The sequence below is a fragment of the Calliopsis andreniformis genome, chromosome 3 (genome assembly GCF_051401765.1).
Source record: "Calliopsis andreniformis isolate RMS-2024a chromosome 3, iyCalAndr_principal, whole genome shotgun sequence".
Classification (NCBI taxonomy): domain Eukaryota; kingdom Metazoa; phylum Arthropoda; class Insecta; order Hymenoptera; family Andrenidae; genus Calliopsis; species Calliopsis andreniformis.
In genome coordinates, this window is record NC_135064.1 from 8,051,051 (window position 1) to 8,077,801 (window position 26,751).

The following is a 26,751-nucleotide window of genomic DNA, read 5'->3' on the forward strand; positions in this document are numbered from 1 at the left end:
ACCTCTCTAGATATCGTATGAATAGATCTTTAGATATATGAAAAATTAGTGAATGCATACATACATGTGTTGAAAAATAATTTAATATTTTCTTTTACAATATTAAAAATATTCTGCATTATAAAAGCTGATTTAAAAAAAAAATAAAAATTCTATAAAATGTATAGTAGACTATATAAAAATATTTACAAAATACCTGTTCTAGAAAAATGATAGTGATTAAACTATTACCTTGCTGTCACAACTTATGTTATAATAATCTTTATGGTAGTAACGTGGTTTAATTTTTCATAGATAGAATATTAAATTATGTCGTCATTGCATAGTGTTGGAGTACTTTGAGGTGGACGATACCATTCTGGATCTCTCTGGAGACTGGATATTCTTGGATGATAAAATTCACTTATTACAAGACACTTCCTTCCAACTTTGCTTCGTGGAGCAGATGGATAATCAGATAATCGCCATCCGTATACCCAGCTTGTACAATCAGGATAATAATGGCGATCTTCTGGAAGTTTTTTTAGTCTAAAATAACCGCGAAAAATAAGAACATGATACAAATATCTTTACTTTGTTAAACGACACCTAATGCTACACAGTAGCTAAATATATCTTTAAATAATTAAATGTGATAAAGTGACCAAACTGCAAAAATAAAAAGGAGATTCCCCGCTCTATCACTTTTGCAGTTTGGCAGCTTGGTCACGTTTCATTTTTTAAAGATATAGCTAATGTCCGATTCTAGGTGCCATCCGACGCTAGGGTAACTCCCCCTACATATTAGAAATAATAAAAAATTGAATATTCTTGAAAACAATCAAATAATTTGTATAATTTATTTTCGTTGCGTTTGCGAAAATATTATTGTTGCATACGAAACCTTTCGTGAATATAATTATCTGCGGCAATGAAACTTGGTTCGTTTTCATACAAAAGTGCTCTCACTGCTGGTTCAATTGGTTTCATAATGTCTATATTGATAGTACCATCAGGTTCCATTGGCCTCCAATTAGGCAACGGTTTTAAATGTATCTACAAAATAGGAGATTACACTTAATTCTTAAACTATACAAACATTACTCTCAATGTGTAGTATGTTCGCATACAACATCCACGCTCGGTTGTTTTCGTTTTGGCTCATGTGTGGGTGATAACTCGACTTTCTTTGCAATTTTTGGATCTTTAAGACGTTCCAATAATTTTTGTTGATTTTTCAGAAACCATTTAATGCGTAAAGATTCTTCCTTTTTTATCATTGCAATGTGAAACGATTGGCAACGAGTATCGCAAATCCCGCCTCGTGACATGTTTTAATTTTATTTCTTAATAATCTGAGCGAAAGAAACACGAAAATTAAATAAATTTTAAAAAATAGGTTTACAACAAATTTTTGATATAACACAACTATGAAGTGAGACTATAAATCGCGATGTTTGTATGTTTATTTTATTTTCCAAGAATTCCTTTTATCGATATAGTAGGCAAGAGAAAATATTCGTCATGTATGGTTTTCATACTTTATAGAATCGTTTTATTTACATTGACCTTACAATATTACAATACGCCTTATCGTATGTTGCTCAATTACTTTTGTGTGCTATCATTATTAACTTATGTAATAATACCAGTGGGAGCATTACTTTTCATACAAATTAATAATTAAAAGATTAGTCGACTTCAGAAGGCAGAAAATGCTCTGCGAATGAAATTGATTCCCGAATGATTTTGTTCAAGTTTTCGAATAAATAAGCCATGGGAATTGACTGATTATTGTGTTCTCCACGGAACATTTATTCATGCTTGGAACTGAACATCAATAGAAACCGAACGGTCTGTATGTATTAGTTTTTACAATACACAATGTGAGTATTTATTTAAACACTTAAAAAGAAATATACATGAGAAATTTTGCGCGACAATCGAATTAAAAAAACCACGCTAAACGCAATAAGTGCGTCCATTATACACCGGACAAGATCATTTGAACACATAGTGCTGTGTTTATTCATTTGGTACACTTAGGATATTCTTTATACATATATCGCATATATGTATGTGAGTGTATGCACAAATATGCAGTGTGTCAATAAAAATCTAGCTGCCAAATTTTACCATAAAATTTTTACAAAAGATCGAATTTTCGCAGCGTAGAAATAATTTGAATGTTTTTTAAGAAAAATAGTACATATATTATTATCGTGATGTATCTATAAAAAAATATTTGTAAAAGAGCGTCTTCGCGTACACTTTTTTACGCACATTAAGATGCATCGATGTATGTTACAGTATCAAATAATGATATATCGGTAACGATGAATAAGTATTACAGTGTCGTAATAATAAATAAATATGGCGTGAAATATGAGTTCACACATGATATTACTCCCTCTTAAAGTCAACATCAAATGACCCAGTAATCACAGCCATAGGAAGCAATATTGTGGTACGTCATAAGGCTTAGATGCAATGTCGTTTATATTACAAACTGACTAAGGAGCAATTCTTAATTTGTACTTGGGTAATCAAGACGAATTGTACCTATCGTACAATAACATTGCCATTTTCCTTTTCTAATCTGTTTCTTCGTACTGTACATACTCGAGTAACATTAACTTATCTACATTGCTCTACAAAATAATTACTTTACACCATTCGCAGTTGGTCTAAACAGTTTACTGTAGCGAATAATTTTCGTTTTGTATTCATCTAAATTCTATTTTTCTTTACGCAAAACTTATAGATTTTTTTTTATTTCAAAACTGACATTATACCGTAATAAATTTACAATTTGCTTAAACTTAGAGCGTGTATGATAGTTCATATAAATATCAAATACTAAAATTTCACACTTTTGTCCAAAGCATATGAACATTTTTAATAGTGAATTTGTAAGTCAGGAATTATCTTTCAATTATGTTGACTTAATTATACTACATTCACTTCATTAATTTTTTCCATGCTTTCCACTGTTTTCATTTTTAACCTAAGTATATAGTACAATATTGTATATACTACATAATCTAGTTCAGTATTCAAGTGAAGCACGTTTCTTTTCTTTAAACCTAATGTTTTAAAAAATGCTCGTATTACATTTTTTTCGTTTTCATAACTTCTTCAATATAATTTTACTGTATTCAAGTGAAATATTCTTAACAGTTTTCTTTTTGTACAAAATACGTACATTACATATTTTTCGACTCAAAATTAAATATGACTCACTCTAATGAATTCATTATGTTTTAATTTTCCTTTATACTTTAAATATTTTGTGAGCGTCAGAAATAGGTCCATACAAATAGGCTAATGTATAAATTAGTGTATAACAAAAAATACATAATTGTTTTATAAATAAATTGAATAAAGTTCACATAAAATTCCTTGATGGTTCCAACATTTATTATATCCTCAAAATAATGAATGTTTATTCAACTTTCATGATAAATTTTTGAAGTTATATGTAAGTAATACAGTAGAATAGTAGATAATAGCAGTGTTATTATTGAAAAATGTTTACTTTTGAATTATGATATTGCTCATTGTCGATTTCATTTTATTTTTTTAGTAATATATTAACACATTGTACGTCGATATCGTTATATAACGGAATTTTTTAATCGATACTTTTTATTTGTAGTGTGAGTAAATAAGTGTAATGTGTGTAATAGAATATATTGAGCTGTGTAGAAATATTAAATCGTATAAGCAGGTGAAATAATCATCATTACAGGCACTCTGCACAGTTTAATTTTTGCCGACGTACGATGAGTTAATAATGATTCCTTTTAACATAATAAGCTAAATATTCAGATTTTGTAATATCAAACAAAACAAAATAAGAATATTTTTGCCTAGTGATTATATTATGTCACTTTCTCTGCTTTCAATTTCATATTTTTAATAATTGATGTTTCGTTTTTGATGATAATGCATTAATTTTGTGAAATATCGTGTTCTAACTCTTTTCGACTTTGCTTTTTTCTTTTTAAAAAAATGCAATTATCATATCGTAGTTGGTAATATGTTATTTGAAAGAAGTACATACTAAGAAAGAAGTAAATTAGAAGATTTTCTGGCATATCTTCTATACTGACGAGCCTGCGTCCTGCACTTGGCTCACAGATGAATTTCTGATGGTATGTACTTCATCCTTTATGAATTATTATACACATGTAATAATACCATAGTAACAGATGAATTAACAAAATATCACTCGTCATCGATAAACTCTCGAAATACGAAAAACGGACGCTTGTTCCTCATCCAACAATGTCTTTTTAATGTAAAGATGACATATTAAAAGATTCAAAAATACCTAACTTGTAGTCACATCGAGTAGCACTGAGGTGGGGGCGGTTTTGTTAAGGTATCCAATGCCTTGGAAACGACTAGACCTAGAAGTAGTTTGGTTCTGAGTTGTTCCGCTTGTGTCATTTTCAGCTTCTGGTCCACTATATCCATCATCTTGTTTCTCATGGAACATGTATTTCAAAAATTCGTATCTAGACGGTTTGTAGAAAAAATGTCATTAAAATGACTGTATCATAAACGATATCCATATAATCAATTATACATTTAACTCTTCATGGTAGAAAATTAGAGCAATTCTAAGTATACATATTTGAACTGTATTAATTACTTATTCTCTGATACATTTACATTCACTGTACAAATAATTGAAGTATTTTTTTCACAGCAAAACCACAATTGTTCATCACAAACATACTATAATAGATCGAATGAATAGAAGTTTACTATAAAGGGCTAAAATTGCAAAATAGTTTAGAGTTAAAGATTTTTTTGCAAGTTCTCCTATGGAGGACAAAGAAACTTATTTTTGCATTTCAAAAAACAATGTTAAAAATAGTTTTCTACTTTTTACTTGACCTTATTACATGGAATAAAAAGAAGTAGAATAAAAAAAATTATAAACTTATTTACATCAGAAAACGCAATTCGATAAATTTGTCTGAGACATATTACAGATAATGGAAAATATATAAAATATTTATTATTACCCCAAACGACTTTAATCAATCTATCAGAATGATTTATAAAAAAAATCATTAAGTACTAAACATAAATATCTGTACGTTTGATACAAATATGTAAATTTTATACTCAAATTAAAATTAAATCTATTCTTAAACATTGCCACTTTTGAATTAACGAATTAAATTACATAATGAATGGAATTAATCGTTATAAATTAAGTTACAGCTAAATTAAAACATGTTTTTGAAATATATTACACTGCATGTAAATTCATTTACAGTGAACAAAATGTTCTGTAATATCCATAGATAAAATTATGTGGTTACTTTAACCTTTTGCAGTCCATGTTAGGCTGCCGTTACAGTGGATGCATTTTCTGACGAATACGTCTGAATTTCTCTCAGAAAACGCATCCACTGTAACCGTAGCCTTACTTTCGCTGTTTTGTTCCATATAGTCCGCGTTCATTTGTTTACTTTCGATTTAGTTGAGTCAGACTTAGTATAGGACCGGCTAGGACAAAATGCAGCGTCGAGTAAACTCGACACAGGACCGCAAAGGGTTAATATTATATTTAGAATTTTTAATTTCGTTATATTATATACTTACGTTGACCAACAAATAGTAGTCGCAGGCATTTGATACAAAACACGAGCATATAAACCACGGAAATAACCACGTATTCCACCGTATTTATAGACTTTCTGAAAAGCATCTACCATACCATAAGCTCGTATACCATTTTGTGTATTTAAAAGTGTTTTACAAACGTCCAAAGGAGTTGTTAATGCAGCAGCAATAGCTCCTGCTAATGCACCTACAATTGTCATACTTATAAATTTTCATTTCTATACAGATTTTCAGAAACAGTTTATTACTTAGTAGATTAACATTTTTGAGACTGTATTTTGTGCTGAAGCTTCATGTTTTGGAGTCCATTATTTTAAGTAAAAACTGTATGTAAAATCATGTTAGTATTTACAAATATAAAAAACTATAATTTTTAAACTATGAAAAATTACGATTAAAACAACAATTACTTGATATACAATATAACAGTAGATTCTATATTATAGTAAGCATGATTATGTATTATAGTAGCATAATTCAACATTAAGCATAAATTCAGAAAAAAATTCAACTTTCAATGAAGACAGAGTATTATGTCATGAGGTACGACATTTAACTTTCAAAATGGTATACTAACGTCACCAGTCGTCAAAATGTTAATCTATTTGAAATCAGTTGTAATACTGTTGTTGGAAAAAGAATACATATATACATACCAGATTTCATATGTGCTGCAGGATGATAAGTATGCTCTGGATTTGTGTAGCTTTGTGCAACTTCATAAGTAATAAAATGAATTACTTGGAAGGGTACATTCATGGTCAGCTGAGTCGTATAACTTCTATAGAATGCATATGCACCTTCTTCTCGGTAGACATTCTTTATACATGTTAAAACATTTCGATATGGAGAGTTATACATTTGTAATCGTTGTTTAACCACTGAAACAAGATAATTTTATTCTTCATTGGATATGATTCTAAAAATTGTGAATAATATTTAGCAAGCCAGATTTCCCAAGAATGAAAATACATTCTCCATTTCATATAACACATGCAATAGTAATATATATAAAAAGGGTATACATATTGTATTGTAAATCAATTAAAGGCTTTTTACCTTCTGCTGGATTCATCACACCATCATGAAGAAGTGTGGCCACAGAACCAGCCATTCCATAGACCATCATATTTAATTCAGGAGGACCCCTTGAACTTAATAGCTTATTTTTAATGAATTCATAGCATGAAAAGTATAGTGCATGTGCAGGACCAGCTCCCACTACCATTACACTCATACCACGAATTGGTCTTAAAACACCTTCTTGTCGTACCATTTTAGTTAAAACTTCTCTTACTCCTCCTCCACCACCTGGCCCTGGTACCAGTGCTTGCATTCTTGTCTAAATACATAGAAAAAACCATATACGTGTAAATAAGTCAAGTAAATGATATTTTTAATTAATACCATAATTTTATTCAAAAGTATAGGTACAAATTTCAGTAGTTAATAAAACTAAAGGAAAAGAAATATTTGTAATATATACAGATTTATAAAATAATTAACTTTTACATATTCTATGTCAGAGGAAAAATATCTTACAAACTTTCATAATATTATTAAATTGCCAATCTTATTACGTTTGTATTTAATTACTTAATGGTTTATCCAATATTTAGTTGCTTTAAGTATGTCCTGCTCATGTGTTTCATATAAAGCTTTAAGAGCAATGAATAATCTGAGTATAAGACATTTCAGTTCATACAGGATGTGTTCTTAAATTATTTTTATTATTTTTTTCTTTCTTTCATTATAATACTTGCTATAGGTAAAAAGCAATTACACATAAAAAAATTACAACTAAATATAATATTAATAGATGACTTTTCTATACATGTTTTATATTAGAAACATACCAGTACATAATGCTTATAAGCATTTCACATAATATTACTTAAATGGAGTTTAACATAAAGAATAATTTTAAGTTTTGGTTTCTAATACTTGTAATCATGCAAAACATCTAAAAACTAATAAACCATTCAAAATAGATACCTAATTTATTTTTATTAAGCTCTTTTTTTTATTTTGTGAATATTATCAACCTTATTAAATTCATGTTTGTTGTCTGAAGCATTCTATATGTACAATTAATTCAAGATTGTAATCATATGAAGAAATATATATGAATGAAAAGTGTATAATAGTATTATAAATTTTTACTGATTATTTCCTGATGATAAAAAGATACTTGGCTGTCAAGATAGCCTTAAATATCATGACTTGCAAGTATTCTGATGTCTAAAGTATGACTAACTAATAATTTTCAAAGAACATGTCATATAGATAATTCATAATAATGGAAACAATTACATAAATGATAATGTACTGCAAATGACACAGAATTCTAGGTCATTGAACTCAACTTACTAATTATATAATACATTATTTAAACGATATATTACATTGTTATGTTCTATGTTACTTAAGTTCTATCAAAGATACATGTTTCAATGATTTAATGAGAAAGTAAATACTGATATAGATTGTAGGCTTAAAGAAGACCAAAAATAGAACCTACTGCAACAGTCTTAAGACACATGTTATATAATGAATGTTTGAAACTCATTCTGAGAATCTTGCATGTTTAATATGCAACCTTTTGTGTAAAATCATTCAAGTATGAATATTATACAACAATTTATTATGAACAATGCTTCCATAAACTTATTATTCAGTCATTTTTTATAGTTAACTTTAACAGATGCATCTATTAATATGACATGATATATAGAATAAAGTAAAAATAATTATGTGAATTGTACAAAACGCAATACATTTCCTTCCTTACATAAAGTTTGTTTTATTCAGTACTATCAATTTGCATAATATGTATCAATATACAGTTACATAAACAAATTTATAGCATAATTTTCCAAATTTATAACTTTAAAAAATAGTTATCAAAAGCTCACTGAGTCATTGTCACCGAAAAAAAATGATTGCTAAATTATATGATGACTGACTTTCGTTTTTAATGCAACATGCTAGTGTCTCGAAATAATTACGAAATGATGTAGCACGAGAATGCGAAAGCAATCATGAGATCTCAAAATCGGCGTATATAAAATGAATTCTAGAAAACGCTTGTAAATCATAGCTATCTCAGAAATACAAGTACTTCGTTATTTACTCAAGATTACAACGACCGCACGCAACAGCCGATTCTCAAGTTTCAATGAGGAAAACGAGGAAATTCTGCGAATTACTTAACGTCATAGCGTCAAACTCTTTATGATTCAAACACCGTGCTACTTGCAATGTCACGGTATTAAATGTCATCGAATCTGTTTAAAATGTAGCCGAGGTCGAATATCCGTGTCAGAGTTCGTTGAGGTTATGTAAAATATTGTGATGTAAAAATACGGAGAAAATAGGTAGTATTACCTTGACACTGTCAATCGGGTACATTACGCAGTGTTCCATAATTCCAGCGAATGCACCTGCTGTCATGTGTACAAACACGGAAGACGTGGGCAAGCTTTCGTATATATCCGTATTCATGTTTTTCAACTCGCGTCAAAGCAAATTCCAGTTCACGGCTTTAAAGTGCCGCGATCGTTATGCACACACGCAACACGCTTTCGGTAGGCTAACCGATGCCGAAATTACCGATGTTGGTATAGTAGCATTTACTTTACGATCATTGAGACGTCGTTCGTTCGAAATAATTCGAAAAGGAAATAACGTTATGCCCGTGTGAGGTGACGAGACGTAATCGTACACGTTGATCGTGTCTTAATGGAACCGTATTGGAATCGAAAAGGCTGCTACCCCCGACAGACAAATTTACAATGTAGGTATGGTCCCCTCCACGCACTCGTAGCGGACTGAAGAAATTCTTGTCGCCGGTTTCGTGACAATAATGCGCCTCGAATTGCACAGGTGCACGAGTCTTACGTACGATTGTTTGCTCCAGCAGTTACTGAACTCGCTGCATATTGGCATTCTTTTGCGATATGGCCACGAATTGTAGCAACTTGCTTCTCGATGAGGTTAGGCTTGCGCGCACGTGCCGCGCATGCGTCGTGCTCTACCACGTGTTCGTGCGTGCAGTATGCTACGCAGTAGTTCATAAGTACGCAGTACGCAGCAATGAATTGTTTGTGGCTACTGCATAACAGTAGTTGTTATTCAGTATAATTCAATTTGTACTTCATAAAATATTATAGATTATACAGTCTATTATATAGTTGCAAAATAGTTTATATAGAATGAATAATTAAACAGAAATGTATATAAGTAATTTGGTATTCGAGGAATCGAATCTTATAGAGGTAGTATGCAATTTCTGAGGAGCAACAAGCACAGTAGTTTCATTGAAGCTTTGTAACGACACAATGTTACTATACATAGATCATAAATTAGAAAATTGCCAATAAAATGCTTTGTGAAAGTTCGAATGACTTGTTGTTACATATATAGGTATACTCAAGATTTGGTTTTATTTGAAAATATCTTTTGAGTTTTGAAATACTTGTAACCTAGGTTCTAATACATGTTATAAGTACATACTTGCGAGTATTATGTATATATCTAGTTATGTTTCTAAAAAATGTGTATATATATGTATACGTATAAAAGCTTTGAAATTATCCAATCGAAATTAACCTGTAAGACACTTAATCCTATCCCAACTGATTACACTGCACTAAATACACACACCTACATACGGTGAGATGCACAATTGTTTATCACTCGTGAGTAATACAAATGGCTTGCATATATTTAGAATAAATTCAAGGTTTCGTTTTGTCAGTCACGAATTTTTAACGTTTTCTATACTTCATTACTGCGATGTATGCACATATTTATTTATAATTCATTGAATTCGTTTATTTTCAATGCATGATGAAATATTACAAATGGGAAGGTTATTTTTTCAACGATAGTGTAATTATATAGAATAACTATGTAATTATTATGTATCATATTATTTTTATTTAAAGATATCCTTTCAAAAATCTCGAATAAACGCTAGAGTGATAAATTTAAATATTTGTTAAGGATAATTCTCATTCATTACATGTTTTTATAATATACGAGGTAACGTACTATGTACATGTATGTAATTTCTTGCCGTTCCTGAGGAAGATACTCTTCTGAGTTGTGCCACTTTTGAAATACATGTACGATATTGTATGCATGTGTGGACTATGTGGTACCTTCCAATTTATTACGTTCTGAGATTTTTATTTCTATTTATCTTGAAGTATCCTCACCTATAATTTAACTTAAGTTTTACTATACCATTATGAGTCACATTACTTATCAATCCGTATTCCATTATGAGTCACATTACTTATCAATCTGTATCACAGCGAAACAAAGTAGATCACGTTGCGAAGATAAACGATCAATACCATTGGAAAAATGTATTTATCATTTATGCACATCGATTTGAACTCAGTGCTTTATAACATTCTATGAATGATTTTACAACATTCTAGACAATGCGATTGTTATATATACATACACGTGGAAGGATATACGTCGTGTATGATAAATTGTTCACATCAATCTATTTATAGGAAATTGGGATTATGAAGTTTTATGTATTTGTATTCGTAAATATTATAATTTTTTCGATACAAATTCTTTTATAGTAATAGTACTATTTTAAATTTCATATTCATTATCTTACAATACGCTATTTTAATAAAACGCGAAAGTCTTTGACTATGTTACGAATTTACTATAAAGAGCAGTTGAATAGTAAGATCGATTGATAATACGATATCACTGAAAATCGTGTAATCTCTGGTATTCATAAAATCTATTCTTAAAAAAAATGCTCAAATTGGAAGTTGAATGTGAGTTTAGTCTGAGAATAAATATTGAAACAATTTTTTCACAAGTTACAATGACAATATAATAGAAAGTTTATAACTCATAAAAATTAAATGAAAATTGTTCATGTTAGTACAAGTGTCATTTATATTTTTAAAATTGTTTCTTAATAACTAAACCAAACTAAAATAAAGATGAAAATAAAGTGGACCAATATTATTCTAATATTTTCCAGCATTTATTTCTAAATTAATTTTATCTTATAACATTTGATGAAACAATTGTATAAACAAAAATTTTACGAATAACATTTCACATAATATTATATGACATTCATTGTAATCCCACACAAGTTAAAAAAAAACAAAATGATTCAACAAATAACTGAATTTGTAGACATGTGACTCAATTATCCAATATAACTGGTAATGAGTATTATGACGTTTATGTAATCTTTTTCGTTCCCGTGGTTGCGTATCTGCTGTTATCATACACGTATATGATTATGCGCGATTTCATTCCTTCTTTATCATTTGTAACACGTTTATTAGAAAGACCAAGTTTTTATTGTGCACTCAAGATGATTACTTATGTCTAATTGAAAAAATCTTTGAATAAAACATGTGGTTATACGATAAACTTAATCTTTTTTTAATCATTACTTTTAGGGGAAGGTTTTTAATATTTATAAGGATCTTATAACATGTAATACAAAAGTCGCTTTATTTTAAAGCAATTATAGTAGTAATGGATTTTTATAAATTTTAGACACTATATTACATATGGCAATAAATATTTTAAAAAGTTGAAAAAAATATTCTACAATATTTTCACAGTAATAAAGTGTAATATACTCCTGTCTTTTGTATATACACGTTTATACAAACTTATACATGTACAGAATTAAGAATATGCTTATTAATAAATGTAACATCTTGGTAAAAATTTAATATTACAATTTATCCACGTATTGAAGTGAAAAATGACATGATGTGTAGCAGTTATTGAATGTGGCAAAAATGAATGATTTCGCTGTATTAAAATTTATCTGTTGCTGTTATTTCATTGTCTTTAAAAAAATCATGGAAGCTATTGCTTTATTTTTATCTTAACATCACAGAATAATTGGTTTCAATATCTGTCTCTTTTCTAAACTTAATTTTTAGAAAATATTACTGGCTGAATACATCACAAAATTGTAAATGAAACTGTTATTATTACTAAGAAATTGTCATCCGTACATCATGAGTGTGAAACGTTGGCTCAAATATAATGATTTCTCTTGTTTTTATCTTATCAGACTCTGTTCTCTGACATATTCTTCATCAACTTATCAACTTTGAAAAGTAACAATTTAAAGGAAAATTATTTTATACATGTATAAAATGTCTATAATCACATATAAAACTTACTTTAAGGTATGAATAATGCGTATGTATTGAATAATGTATATGATTATCTGTCTAATATATAGGTTTATAAATATGTTCTGTACTCTTCTTTAATGTCTTGTTTACACATATACATTAATGAAAATTGCACAGTGTTAATTGCAGATTTATATGTTATTCATACTAAGTTGAGCTTTGTACAAAATGTTAAATATAAGCAACATGAAAAAATATTTTTAATTTTTTTTTTGTTATAAATAAATACTACATAGAGTAGTAGCACTGAATAGATTTTGAAATGTAAATTAAATTACACATTATTCACATAATAAGTTTCCACATGTTTTCTTGAAAAGATAAAATTTTACAATGAACTTGAAGAATATTTAATAACTATACAGGAAAATATAATATGTGAATATACCTCATAATTGCTTACATTCTCTGAATTTTCAAAGTACAGTATTACATTACTCTTGAAATAAGTATCTTTAAAAAAGGTTTGTCTTTATTTAAAAATATTTCTTAAGTGCATGTTTATATAAATTAGTTATTATTAAGGCTATAACATCCTTCTTGAATATCTGGTTCTTCAAAATATTTTATATTTCTCCTAGTTAAGTGCAATGCCAATGTTTCTTTAGAATTTTAATAAATTTAAAGAATATTAACTAATAGGAATTTTCAATTTTTTTAATATAACATATTTAAAAAGACTTGATTTTCATTAATTTGAACTTTTTGCATGTAGAATAAGTTTTAAAGATACTACAATATGAGTAATAATCTACAGACTTTGATTGGTCACACCAGTATTTATATTGAGTTCAAAAATATTCAATTCAAATATAGTGTAGAGTATATTACTAGAATCAACTAGAACTTACTTTTATATTATACAAAGTAAAAGATAATTTAACATCTGAAACTACGTACTACTAGCTATGCTTGATTAGATCTCCTACTTCTGCGAGAAGAACTTGAAAATAATGGACGTGGTTTGTATAAGTCATCACTTGAATAACGTTGACTGCTTCTATGCCGGCTGAAATTACATAATAAACTAGTTATGACATGAACAGTAAAGACAGATTCACATTTCAAACTGTATCATATTTTAGTATCACTACTATCAGAGAGTGTTTTTATTATACTTTTTATGTTAGATATATATATATCAGTTGTTTTTATCAATGAAACAAAATTAAGTATATAAATATTTTTATTAAAAAATTTGTTTGTAATAATTAACAAATTACAGTAAAAACAGTTAATATACCAATAAAAAATGTTTATACATAATTTTTTTTGTCAATATAACTTAAAAACAGGTAAATCACAAGTCGATGGTTTAATGCACAAATGTATGTCCACTTTTGGTCAAATGTAAAATTTTATATTATGAATAGATTATATATTATAAATAGACTTTATGTTATAAAATCTCAAACTTGACCAAAAGTAGACGCACAATGTTTGTGAATTAAGCCATCAAAATGTTGTCTATAAAAATAATATATTATTCTACGTACCCTTTATCTTCTTTAATTAAATTTGAGGATGGTATTTTCTCACTAGTTGCAGATACATCACTTTCTGGACTCAGGGGCATAACAAAGTTTTCACCATTTAAAAGTCCTTGTGGAGGACATACATTTGCCTGAAGTCTCTGCTTTTTAGGTGCAACCAATTTCCTTTTCTTTATACTATTTAAAGCATCTTCATTAGGTAAATTCAGTGCTTTTTTATGGCCATCGTTGTTATTATTTGAATTATTTAATAGTATGTCTGACAATGGGCTAGATGAATGTTTACGTTTTGGTAAAGGTGGTGCCATAGCTTTTGGCATCGAAAATACAACTTGCCCTCCTAAGCTTTCTATTATATCCTCCAAAGAACTATTTTCTATTAGTTCCAACGACTCTAGGAAACTACAGAATTTTTCTGACTTTTCATTGTCTGCTTTAAAGTAACGACAATCCTCAGTGTCTTCAACTGTCCTTGATGTGGATTCTATAACTTCAGGTTCATCCTTAATTCTTGTTGCCTGATCCTCAGGTTCATCCTTAATTCTTATTACCTGATCTTCAGGTTCATCCTTAATTCTTGTTGCCTGATCTTCAGGTTCATCCTTAATTCTTGTTGCCTGATCTTCAGTTGGACTTGTATCTTTAAAGTCGCTACTGTTTTCAACATCCTGAGAAATATTTTCTTCTTTAATATTTGACATGTGTAGTTCCACATTCTGTAGTTCTTCATCTTTCAAAGGACTTGCATCATCTACTATACCATTTGCTGTATTCAGCTTTTCTGACATATCAGTATTAGAATCTTCAGTGCTTGAATTCTCACATATACTTTTTTCTAACTGAGATGTACTAGCTTCTTGCTTTACTATTTGCTCTTCAGGATACACTTTTATACAATCATCTATTTCTTCTTTCTGCAGAAGATTAATTTCTGTTGTTTCTGCTATTATAGATGTTTCTTTATCTTGTGGTTCTTCTTTCTTCTTATCATTGGACGTTATGGTTTGTGCATCAGAATTCTCTTGCTCTGAAGGTACTTTTTCTGATGTTCTATTAGGAAGTGTTTCACTTAGTGATTGCCTTATGCATAGTTCCATATCTGATAATTTCAATTTTAAGTCAGAATGCACTTCCAATAAATCTTTTGCACCTGCTTCTGTTTGTAACATCATTATTGATCTTTCTTCTAATGTCAGATTACTATGCTTTTCAGGATATGGTTCCTCATATTCCTCATCAGGTATTTCTATTATTTGAACACGTTCTTCATCTGGCACGCTTTCAAAGTTATCATTATTTACAGAATTCGATTGCACTTGATGTTCTACTTTCTGTTGAAGCTTTTTCTCCATCTTTTTACTTTCTTTAAGTTTTTGTTTTTCTATTTGTTTTCTAATTTTCATTAACTTCTTAGCTTCATGTATATTTTTTGCAAATTTTGGTTTCTTTACTTTTATTTCCCCTAAAGTGCCACTGTCTTCACCAAGCAATGGTCGTTTCTTCAGAGGCAGATTAGTATCAATAGATTCTGATCCTTGTTTAATATGTGTGTCATAACTACTGTTGCTATCTGTTTTGTATTCTACATGCGATTCTGTAATTTTATCCATTTTATTATTTGACTGTTCTAACAATAATTTCAATTCAATTGTATGTGCTTGTTCAGTATTATCTGATGTTTCACTACCAGAATTACTCATATGATTTGCCTCTTTAGATAAACTTGAAGCACTCGATTTACTGTTTGTAATGTTAGAATTGGAATTATTAGGTTGTGAGTTTTTACTACTTGACCCATTTGATCCATCTCTATCCGTAGAACGCCGATCGTTAGAATTTTTCCTCAAACTAGAATGGTCATCTTTTGACTTTGATTTTTTCTCTTCTTTTCGTTTTTTATCTTTATTTTGTGAGTCATTTTTACTATCTTTTTTACCATCTAATTTTTCATTTCGTGCTGAACTTTTATTTTGTATGTGATTTTTTATATCCTTTTTACCGTTAATTTTTTCACTATTTGATTTAACATCCTTCTTAATTTCAGATTTTTCAATTTTTTCTTCTTTTTCAATTTTAATAATTTTCTTTACATCTTGTTTTTCAGATTTTTCTGGTATATCTGATTTAGTATTTACATGGTTTTTAGATTTTACATCCTTTGAACTACGTTTTTCATCTCGTTTACTCTTATCTTTCGATTCACTTCTCCTTTCTTTTCCATCAATTTTGTCAGATGATTTAACAGTCTTGATTTCATGAGAACTCAATGAAGAATTTTTAGAAGAACTTTTATGGTCCTTTTTAGACGATTTCTTATCTTTTGGAGAATCTTTTTTATCCTTATTTTCTTTATTTAGTTTTGTTTCTTTGTTATCTTTATTTAATTTTTCTTTTTCTGTTAATTCCTTTTTCTCTCTAAGTTCTCTAATTTTTTCCTTATATAAATCTTTTAAATCCTTTCCTTCCTTACTGATACTATCCTTCTTATCTGTTTCCTTCATTTTATCATCTTTTACCTTTGTATAATTATCTTTCTCCGAATCTTTACTCTTATCTGTGTTTTCTTTTGGTTGATCACTTTTGTCCTTGGATTTACTTTTATCATATTTATCGTATTTTGAATTACTGTGACTTCTTTGCTTTTTCTTTTCACTGCTTCTATCCCGATGATGTTTCCCATCTTTCACATGATTTCTTTCTTTTGATTTTGATTTAGATTCACTATCTCTGCTTCTTTCTTTGTTATTTTTATGCTCATATTTATCTTTTATACTGCTATCTGCTGCATCACGAGAATTTTCTTTAGAGGATAAATTATTTTTCATATTTTTAGAATCTTTAACATCTTGTATATCTTTAGTTTTATTTAATTCAAAAATATTTTTACTTTTAGTTTTAGATTCATATTCTCTGACAGCTTTAAAATTGTCTTTAATATTTTTAACATCACATTTATCTTTATTGACTTCATCCTTTAGCATATCCTGTATTGGTGTCGATGCATGGTTTGAAGAGCCAAAATCTGTTACAATTGATAACCGAGAGTCTGAAGAAACTTTACTCAACTGCGAATCTTGATTACTGTAGTCAAAATTGTCCCTTGATAATTCATTACAAAAATCAGGACTCCTAGATCTATGACTAGTTAATTCAGATATCCCTGATAAATGTGAATCATTGGAGATGTTAGATTCATTTAAGTTCATAATATCTATTGGTTCAAAAGTAGGGCTGTCTTCTTCATCTTCTTCTGTTTTATCATCTGATCTTCCAGATGTATTTAAATTTAAATTACTACCAGTCTTATTAAAAACTTTTCCATTTTCATCTAACATTTTTTCCTCTGATGAAATCTGTCCATTCTCCAAGATATTACTTTTATTTTTCTCATTACTATTCTCTTCCTCTTGTAATTCTTGTTCATGAGACAACTTCTCATTTTTCTTTGCATCCAAGTCATCCATGGCATCCACAGACTCCAAAGACACATCTTTTAAACTATTTTTGTCAGATTCTGGTGAAACAGGATCTAAGTCCTTAGGTAACAAGTCTTTAAGGCCACATGCACCATTTTTTTCTTTTGCCTTTGGTCTTTCTATGCCTAGAAATTTGTATACTACATCTTCTATTTGATGCATAAAGACAGAATATACTTTTGGATTTACTACTTGATCCACTATACGTTCTACACCAGCATCCAAATATGGAGCTTCGTGTATGTGTTTGCGTAAAGTTTCCCTTAACTGATTTTTGTTTAAATCTGGCTTCCATGATTGTTTGTTAAGAAACGAATTTACGGACCCTTCTACTCTTGTACGTAAATTTTGATATGCTGGCTGTAATAAAAACAATATATTATAACAATAAGTTATAAGCAACAATATTCCTAGCTTTAGTTATAATAAAACTGTTTCCTGAAAATGTTTCCTTTCGCTCAAGATTTTTAAATATTTTGCATCTACATATAGTATTTAAATATTATTTTAAACAATAGTACAGATGATTTTATAATTATATAAGCTTTAAACGAGTAACGAGCAAGTTAATTAACCCATTGCTTACCTTTGTATCAACATCAGCGATACATTCTTTACGAAATTGGTCGAAAATTCCTTGAGATTTAACTTCTCCAACGATATGATCCACTAATCGTGGATCACCCGCCAACAACGTGTTGGATAAACCTAATTCCATACTAAGGAATCTGTTCAAAACAATTGTAATTCACTTGAATATTAAACAATTATTCATTTTCGTCACTAAAGTCATTCCGCGAGATAGTACGCAGCCATATCCTTCTACCTTTGCGTCTAGGTTAAATACAGTGCCTCGTATCCTTGTATGTATGAGTATGAGTAAATGAATAATAATCAGTGATACCAATCCCTTATACCTTTGACTGTGGAAATATAAGATAGATATCCAACTCACTTATATAATAATTTACGTCTGCGATAAAAACAAAGTTACTAGAAATTTCTACACATTCACATTTTCGTTTTATTTGATATGTATTTAATATTTTTACGATATTATATTATGAATTTTGTTAATACTTACATAATCATAGTTAAAGTTATACAAAGTGTGTTACAAACTCTTTCATAACGTGAGGCTGTGAGAGATCCATCTTCTTGTAGCATGCAATGAATTTATTGTATATAGTATACCATCTATAAAATTCGTATGGTAAAATTTATGAGCCGTACTCATATGCCATATTTATACGTGGCAACTTGTTTGGTGTCAAACAGAATTTACTCGTGTTCCTGTCAGATTCTTTAATATACCTTGTTGATAATTTTTTTATCGTAGGTATAGAATTGTAGTTTTATCTAGTCATGAAAAGAGTAATTCTTTTTGAGAATGGAACCGATATAAACGGCAAGGTGGCTGTACTTTTTTGTCTTTATCACGAATTGTATCTTGCTGTCTATTTTATTGTTTGTTATTATATTTCTACTATGTCATTGTAGACTAATTTAATATTTTGTAAAACATGTCATTTATATTTTTTACACTTCTGTATTAAAAAAATCTCCAAGTTAAATTAATTCGTATATTTATGTAAAATAGGTACACTTGTATTTCTATACTGAAATAGATGCTCTATATTTGACAGTGAAAAAATTTTTCTTTTCCTTTATCTTTACAACTATTATCACTTTCTGTATTTTAGTGTTATTTGCTCTTATGGCTTTTCCTTCTTATGTTTAGCAGACAATGAGATATAGCGATTCCCATTAAAACAAAAGGGTCCTTAACATTTCTAACAATTGGCGTTATGGTAACTGTACAAGGACTCAGAAATAAACCACTGTATTTTTTCTTTATCTGTGCCAATTCAGAGTCCTAAAGCTAAAAAAGAAGGCAATAAATCCTTATTCCTACAAAATTTATTATTGAACAATTCATTATCATCAATATATGATTGTCAGTTAAATATTTTAAATGATAAAGAAGGTGACATAGAGAAAAATATTTGGCACTTCAGGGAAATAAATGTTAAATAATGATTTTTTATTAATTTTTACATAATTACTATTTAATTAATTGACACTGCTATATTGAAGATAATAAATGATAAATATTCCTTTTGCCACCTTTGAAGCTTAGAATTAATAGGAACGAATAAGAAATGCGGTCGTTCATTTCTGGATTTCTGGTTGACTATCATAACATTGATTATTAGAAGTGTGAAGGGCAGATACTTTGCTGTTTTAATAGAATTATTACAGGGTATAATAAATATATGTTGAAATATTTTATGGGGTAGTAGAATATTTTAACTGATTCATAATGTTCTATGATGTAGTATTTTTGTAAATGATAGTAAGTAATAAATCAAGAAATAAAAAAATTCATCTGTTACCTTAGAGCAGTCCAAAGACCCATATTATACTTTAAGAACTTTTAAGAAAATTAACACATTTTAACATTCAAGAAATATACAATATTATTTGTTAAATAGGTGAAAATTTTGTTCATAAAATATAATATGATGTTATTTTGATTAATGATTCATTTCTTATATAATAAATTTGTCTAATAAGTATATCATTATTTGGCTGTAATAGGTATTTATGGTGACTTATTCATTGGACGAGTTGTTAACAGCTGCTAGTTTAAAATTTAATATAACTGCCAAAAGAATATTTACTCCTCAAGGTGGAGAAATTGATGATATTAAGTTAATTCGGTAAAATAATTGATTTACTAATAAAAATAAATGTTTGAGTTTATATATACATTTATTTTGATTTGTAAAATATTTTGGTATGTTATTTTTAATAGGAGTGATTTTAATCTAAAATGATGTCATTACAGAGACGATGATATTTTATATGTTACGAGTGGGGAAGATTTTATTTCGAAGGACAAAATGCCTATTCAGACTCAGTTGAATAAAAATTCAGAATGGATTACATTAAATGTTGGTGGAAAATATTTTACTACAACGAGAGACACTTTAACAAAAAACGAACCAGCGAGCATGTTGGCTAGGTAGGTAAATATTATGCTCTAGTGTACTGAGCTTTAGTATGTTTTGATGCATATATTTTTGATATAATGTAATAAAATCATTTATAGAATGTTCACTGAATCTACACACAGTGAACAAAGAATTGTTCCCAGTAGACAAGACAAAAATGGTGCGTATCTAATCGATAGAAGTCCTACATACTTTGAGCCACTATTAAATTATTTAAGACATGGACAGATCATACTTGATTCTAATGTTAATGCAGCAGGTATTATTTTTATTTCACAATTTATCAATTGATAGTAAAATAACTGCTCATTTCGAATGTATTTTAAACTCTTGTCTATATTTTCCTTAATCTATTTATGTTTCAGGCGTTTTAGCAGAAGCTCGGTTTTATGGCATAGATGGTGTTATTGAAACGTTGATGGAAATTGTTGAAGAAAATTATCTACAGAAGTGTGCGGCTGGGGTATCTTTAACTCGAAAAGATGTACTTAAAGCGATAATGTCAACATCAACGACTTCAGAACTTAGGTTTCAAGGTGTCAATTTCATTGGTGCTGATTTATCAAAGTTAGATCTTAGGAATATTAATTTCAAGGTGACTAAAATAGCGGTAGTTTGTTGTTAATATAATGGGTTTTATTTCATCGCAGAAACTCGAATACCCGATGTTCGAAAACTGAGAGCGATAAATTTGGCGCTCAAAATTAGACGTTTAATAAAATATTAAAATACTTACTTCTCGCTAGAAAATATTCTATGGCTAATACTTTAACTATAAAACTTTAAATTTTTAGTTGCGGATGGTGTATCTTAAGCATTGGCCTTATCGCTTTCGGTTATCGCTTGCCAGCACATTACTTTGATTCGCCCGTTTACTCTCCTTGTTACATAGTTTGGACAAGGAACCGATTCAAGCATATACAAATTCGTTACCTTCCCTCATTAATTGATCACAGATGGATTTACATGTTGATCAGTTAAAGAGGATGTGGTGTATTGTGATGGATATTATGATGAAATTTATTGTGTATGTTTATTTGAAAATAAGTAAATGCAATTGTTAGCAATATAATTTTTCATAATTATTATTGTTCTTGCAGTATGCGGTGATGCGTGGTTGCAGCTTGGAGGGTGCTAATTTATCAGGCTGTTGTTTTGAACGAGCCGATTTGTCTTATGCAAATTTACAGAGTGCTCAGCTCGTTTGTGTAAAAATGTCATGTGCAAATCTTGCAGCTGCCAATCTTCGTTCATGTAATTTTGAAGATCCCAGCGGTTTACCAGCAAATATGGAGGGTGTTAACCTCAAAGGTGCCAATCTCGAAGGTAGCAATATGGCTGCTGTAAATCTTAGAGTCGCAACATTAAAAAATGCTATTCTAAGAAACTGTGATCTTCGATCAGCTGTATTAGCTGGTGCTGATTTAGAGGTAACATTGTTCCACTATTTATCAGAGGATATTAGTTTTTACTTAATAACGAATACGAATTATTTATATTTGTTTCAGTGCTGTAACTTGTCAGGGTCCGACTTACATGAAGCAAATTTACGCGGTGCCAATTTAAAAGATGCTGCGTTCGAATTAATGTTAACACCATTGCACATGTCTCAAACAATACGATAAAAGTAAATGCAGTACCCCGGTCATATCTAACGGTGGTCTAATTTCTGTAAACTAGATATTTATTTAATTTATAGGGTAAGGATTTACGTGATAGTAGTTTTGTCTCGAAAAAACTATAGACTGAACAATGTAATGATATAGTTACTCTAGAATGTACAATGAAATTTATTTAATGGAAAAATACCATTTTCACTTTTAAAGCAACATAGAAGGGAATTAATAATAGGCTATTGAATTAATGCGAGTATTGCTCATTTCATTTGTCATTTGTTTATAATTATGTGTTCATTTATTAATATTTCTGATTGATCATACGTCAATATAACTGTTACAGTGTTGTATGTTAATCATGAGGAATGCTGTTTACATCTTCCGCTAAACAATTAAAGTAATCTTTTATAACAATAATTAAACATTAGTGGCTAATATGTACGTATTAATTACACTTGTCGTCCGTTACAAAAATATGGATTATATTCTCTTATTTCTGCAGTAGGTATATATATTTTACAAAATTCATAACAAAATTTTTTAAAAACGTTTTGTAATCATATTATTCATGTATAATTGACATCTTATTTAATTACTGTTTCAAACGTATTTTTTGTTGTCAAAAGTTGCTTGAATTGAAATAGTAATGAAACTTACTCTTGTATACTCTATATTTGTCCAAAAGAAATGTATAAACAGAGCTTTCTTCTAAATATCTACACGACAAGCCTAAAAATTTAGCCTATGTTAACTAAGCACATGTAACTTAATTTTAGGTATTTTACTTAAAGTAGTTTAAATGAATTAAATTTTTTATGGGGTATATATCTAGGTAAATATTTTCTTATTGTAAGTTTTATTTATGTATATATGTAATTAATACATAAACAAATTGTATATTTTAAAAAATATATTGTAAATTTCTGTATTTAAAATTTAGTTTTTGATCATTACTACTTTATACATTATCATTATTACTTTATACATTACTAAGTATTATTATTAGTACTACTATTTTTTATTATTATAACGCTTCCAAATACATTTATTAAAAATTAGTTTTTATAAAATCCTGACAATTAATAGTTGTGTACATACGTATTTAGTTATCGACGGAAAGTTCTCATTCGTATTTATAGAGTTTTCAGTGATGAGTGTTTATACATAATAGTAGTCAGCTTATTTAATTTAATTGTTAATTCAATACCTTAACTAAATACCTGTCTGATAAGTACACTAGTGTAACGCATATCTGCACCCAGTACAGGACCCGCTAGGTGCAGATACGTCTTACATAAACACTAATTTCGTTAAAACGATAAAATTGCTTAAGCTTTTTTAAAAATAGTACGAATGAATCCCTTATATTCTGCCGATAAAAATGATACTAAACACAGTACAATTTGGATCACTTTCGATCATCTGTATCATACCGTTCGATGCCCGAGTGCAGTTAGGCATTACAGACGGAACTGCGATTTAAAAATTCGAATTTTTTGTAACAATCAACGCTATTTGTATCATATCATAGGAAATATGTTCAAAATATCTAAAATTTAATTTTTGAATTTACAAAAATTAGGAGGAAAGAAATTAAGAAATATCAAAAATATTATATGAACAAAGTTTATATTGTTGTGCATATTTTTATAGAAACACTATTTAATTTTCTTATTACACAATACTTTATTTTAAACATCAAAATCATCTCATAAAAATATTAGTATTATTATAGGTACAACAGAATACTTTTAATGAATAAGAATTCATTTTAAATGGTACAATTATGCAATGGAAATAGAATTGGTAAGATATTTTGTAGAATGGTATGTAGATGCAGAAAAACACTCTAAGTACTTACGACATGTGAAATATTGTTGAAAAAGTTTTGGTGTTTTTATTATAGTAGGTTTTAATAGAGCAAAGAAAAATTCGTAGAGTATTTTTTAAAAGAGAAAAAAGAGCAATTTAGTACGCCAGTACTTGAAAATTTAAAGCCTAAGAGATACAACAAATCGTATCAAGACCTTTCTAGGTGATAGGAGAATTTTTGATCAAATTGGTTTACCTTACCACCTCTTTAAAATATTAGAACGTATATTTATTACATCCCGTATAAAATGTTTTTCCTGTAGGTATACAGGGTGTTTTCAAACATATGGAACATTTTCTGAAGATAGGTTCTACATAGTATGTGAATTTATGTCTGAAAACACTTAGTTTTTTATTTATACACTATTTTGTGCTGTGTAACACGCTGATTTAAATCTCGCAAAAAATAAAAAAAACGTAGGACGCTTTTGTAGGAGAGGTTTTAGACACAAAGACAATGAGAAAAGTGCAAATGCACATATGCCCGAAAGCGCATAATTTAATAGTTATATGCTATTTTATATTGCGTAAAACGCTGGCCCATTTCTTGCCAACGCGGCGTGCTATCTTCTTTAAGTCCTATTAAACCCAAAGTTATTCTGGCCCTTTAAATGAGCGGCGCATAGTTATGGATCTTAAAGAAAGTATCACACGATACGCATTATAAAATAGCATATAACTAAAAACCTAAGCCCTTTCGGACATATGTGTACATGAACTTTATTCATTGCCTTCGTGTCCAGAATCTATCCCCCAAAAATGGCCCATATGTTTGGAAACACCCTGTATATCTGTAACCCACAGAGATTAGAAACTAAAACTAATTTCGTCTATGATCCTGAATAGATAACTTGCATACGAATGCAATTTGAAATTTTAATATTTACAGAATTATTACGAAATTTGCAATATCGACGAAACTGCCTTTCGACAAATATTCAATCGCCGATTATCGATGAATAGGATCGTGTGCAACGCACCCGATATCGATAAGTAATTCCATGGTTAAGAGCAGTTCGAAACTACTTGCTTTGTTCGCTAAAGCTTTCGCCAACGAGTTATCGTAAATTTCGTCACCGGTATCTCGGTATTTATTCAGTGTGCGAAGCGAAGCAAAAGCTAGCGCGTGCAAAATGTTCATCTCGAATTTAATTTGCCCGTTACCAAGAACTGTTCGCAGCCGTGCAGTCTGAATCGATAGAGGAAGGACTGTCGTACCTGCAACTTGTTCGCACAGATTTGCCCTAATCTCGTTTCCCGAAGTCCACGTGCATTCACGCTGCTCCAGAGTTATCTGCGCCCCTAACGAAATCACTATAACGAGGGAACCGTGGACGTTCCTGGTTTCAACGGGAATAACGTTTCTCGGAAGCCGTTGGTTCGTCTTCGCGTGGCTCTTCTGACGTTCAAATCTGATCCAGGATGAAAATGTAGCATTTCAGAGATAAAAAAGTGTGTGAATTTGTATGTACAATTTTTTATGTTCTAAATCTTAGGCAACCTGCTGAAATTGTTAGACAAGGTTCGAGTAAATTAGTTTTGAATAATCTTTATAACACATTAATTTATATTTAGAACGTAAACTATACTTTCCATAAGAATTGGACACATTGTGGAATTTGATTAAAACATTCGTTTCTATTTTGATGAAATTATGCAGTGGCTATACATACAGTGACTAGTCACATACATACAGTGAAGTCACGCCTTCACTCGATTTAAATTCGATAGAGAAATTGTACAGTTTGACAAACCTAGTTTTACCAATTACCTTCGTCGATTGTTGTTAATTTTTGACAATACTCTCACCGAGAATGTAGAGAACAAAATGTGTCTCACACAATATGTGAGAGTGCAGAAGTAGAACAGTTAATGAGGTATCAATAATTGACAACAATTGACAAGTATAACAGGCAAAACTATATTTATCAAACTGTAGGATAAAATGGATCATAAAATTCGAGATAAATGCTCAAAGTGGAAAAAATATCTGTGACACTACAAGTTGTATGGACGGGGACTTAAGAAAGAAAACGTTCAAATTAATTAGGTAATTGGCGGTAATCACCAATGGTTGGCCATAAAAAAGGAAAAAAGTAAGAAATGGTTAACCATAAAAAGGAAAAAAAGGTGACCAAAGGCAAAAGGTCAAGGACTAAAGGCAATTTTTGGAAAGGGTCTTGATAACCAAAAAAAGGAGAGGACGGACTCATGGTTCACGATAAAGACGATTAAGGGTGGAATCGTCAAACGAGGCATTTTATCAAGAAACGTTGAGGAGACAGGAAACAATCTGTATTTTGAAATATACGTGTTCAGTAACATGTATACGCACGTAGAGTTAATTAGTTGCTAGAGTGGGGTCCGTCTATCATATTTTTTTTCTGTTTTGTACTTTTTATTTTACACCGTTGTTTGAAATCATTAATAATATT

General features: G+C 29.5%; 3 protein-coding genes across 7 annotated transcripts; 1 reads left to right on the plus strand and 2 right to left on the minus strand.

Moving 5' to 3' along the window:
* Positions 1 to 904: 904 nt before the first annotated feature.
* Positions 905 to 9,142, minus strand: LOC143189052 (mitoferrin-1). The gene is made up of 6 exons (XM_076393682.1): positions 9,013 to 9,142; positions 6,685 to 6,967; positions 6,282 to 6,506; positions 5,605 to 5,812; positions 4,316 to 4,502; positions 905 to 1,035 (listed from the first exon to the last, which is right to left on the minus strand). Exons 1-5 carry the CDS (start codon positions 9,127 to 9,129, stop codon positions 4,316 to 4,318), a joined length of 1,020 nt encoding a protein of 339 aa, XP_076249797.1. The 5' UTR covers positions 9,130 to 9,142; the 3' UTR covers positions 905 to 1,035.
* A 161-nt stretch (positions 9,143 to 9,303) lies between these two features.
* On the plus strand, positions 9,304 to 23,278 carry LOC143189051 (BTB/POZ domain-containing protein KCTD9). Of its 5 annotated transcripts, XM_076393678.1 has the most exons (8): positions 9,304 to 9,421; positions 9,548 to 10,325; positions 20,413 to 20,534; positions 20,663 to 20,839; positions 20,927 to 21,087; positions 21,194 to 21,423; positions 21,929 to 22,258; positions 22,337 to 23,278. In XM_076393678.1, exons 2-8 carry the CDS (start codon positions 10,305 to 10,307, stop codon positions 22,451 to 22,453), a joined length of 1,158 nt encoding a protein of 385 aa, XP_076249793.1. In that variant the 5' UTR covers positions 9,304 to 9,421; positions 9,548 to 10,304; the 3' UTR covers positions 22,454 to 23,278. The 5 variants fall into 5 exon arrangements, with proteins under 5 accessions (XP_076249793.1, XP_076249795.1, XP_076249792.1 ...); XM_076393680.1 differs by lacking the exons at positions 9,304 to 9,421; positions 9,548 to 10,325 and adding an exon at positions 18,974 to 19,224 and having other exon boundaries at positions 20,927 to 20,988; XM_076393677.1 differs by lacking the exons at positions 9,304 to 9,421; positions 9,548 to 10,325 and adding an exon at positions 18,976 to 19,224.
* LOC143188868 (uncharacterized) lies at positions 13,235 to 18,648 on the minus strand. The gene is made up of 3 exons (XM_076393361.1): positions 18,398 to 18,648; positions 14,339 to 18,171; positions 13,235 to 13,851 (listed from the first exon to the last, which is right to left on the minus strand). The coding sequence occupies exons 1-3, from the start codon at positions 18,527 to 18,529 to the stop codon at positions 13,749 to 13,751; spliced, it is 4,068 nt and encodes a 1,355-aa protein (XP_076249476.1). The 5' UTR covers positions 18,530 to 18,648; the 3' UTR covers positions 13,235 to 13,748.
* Positions 23,279 to 26,751: the final 3,473 nt, after the last annotated feature.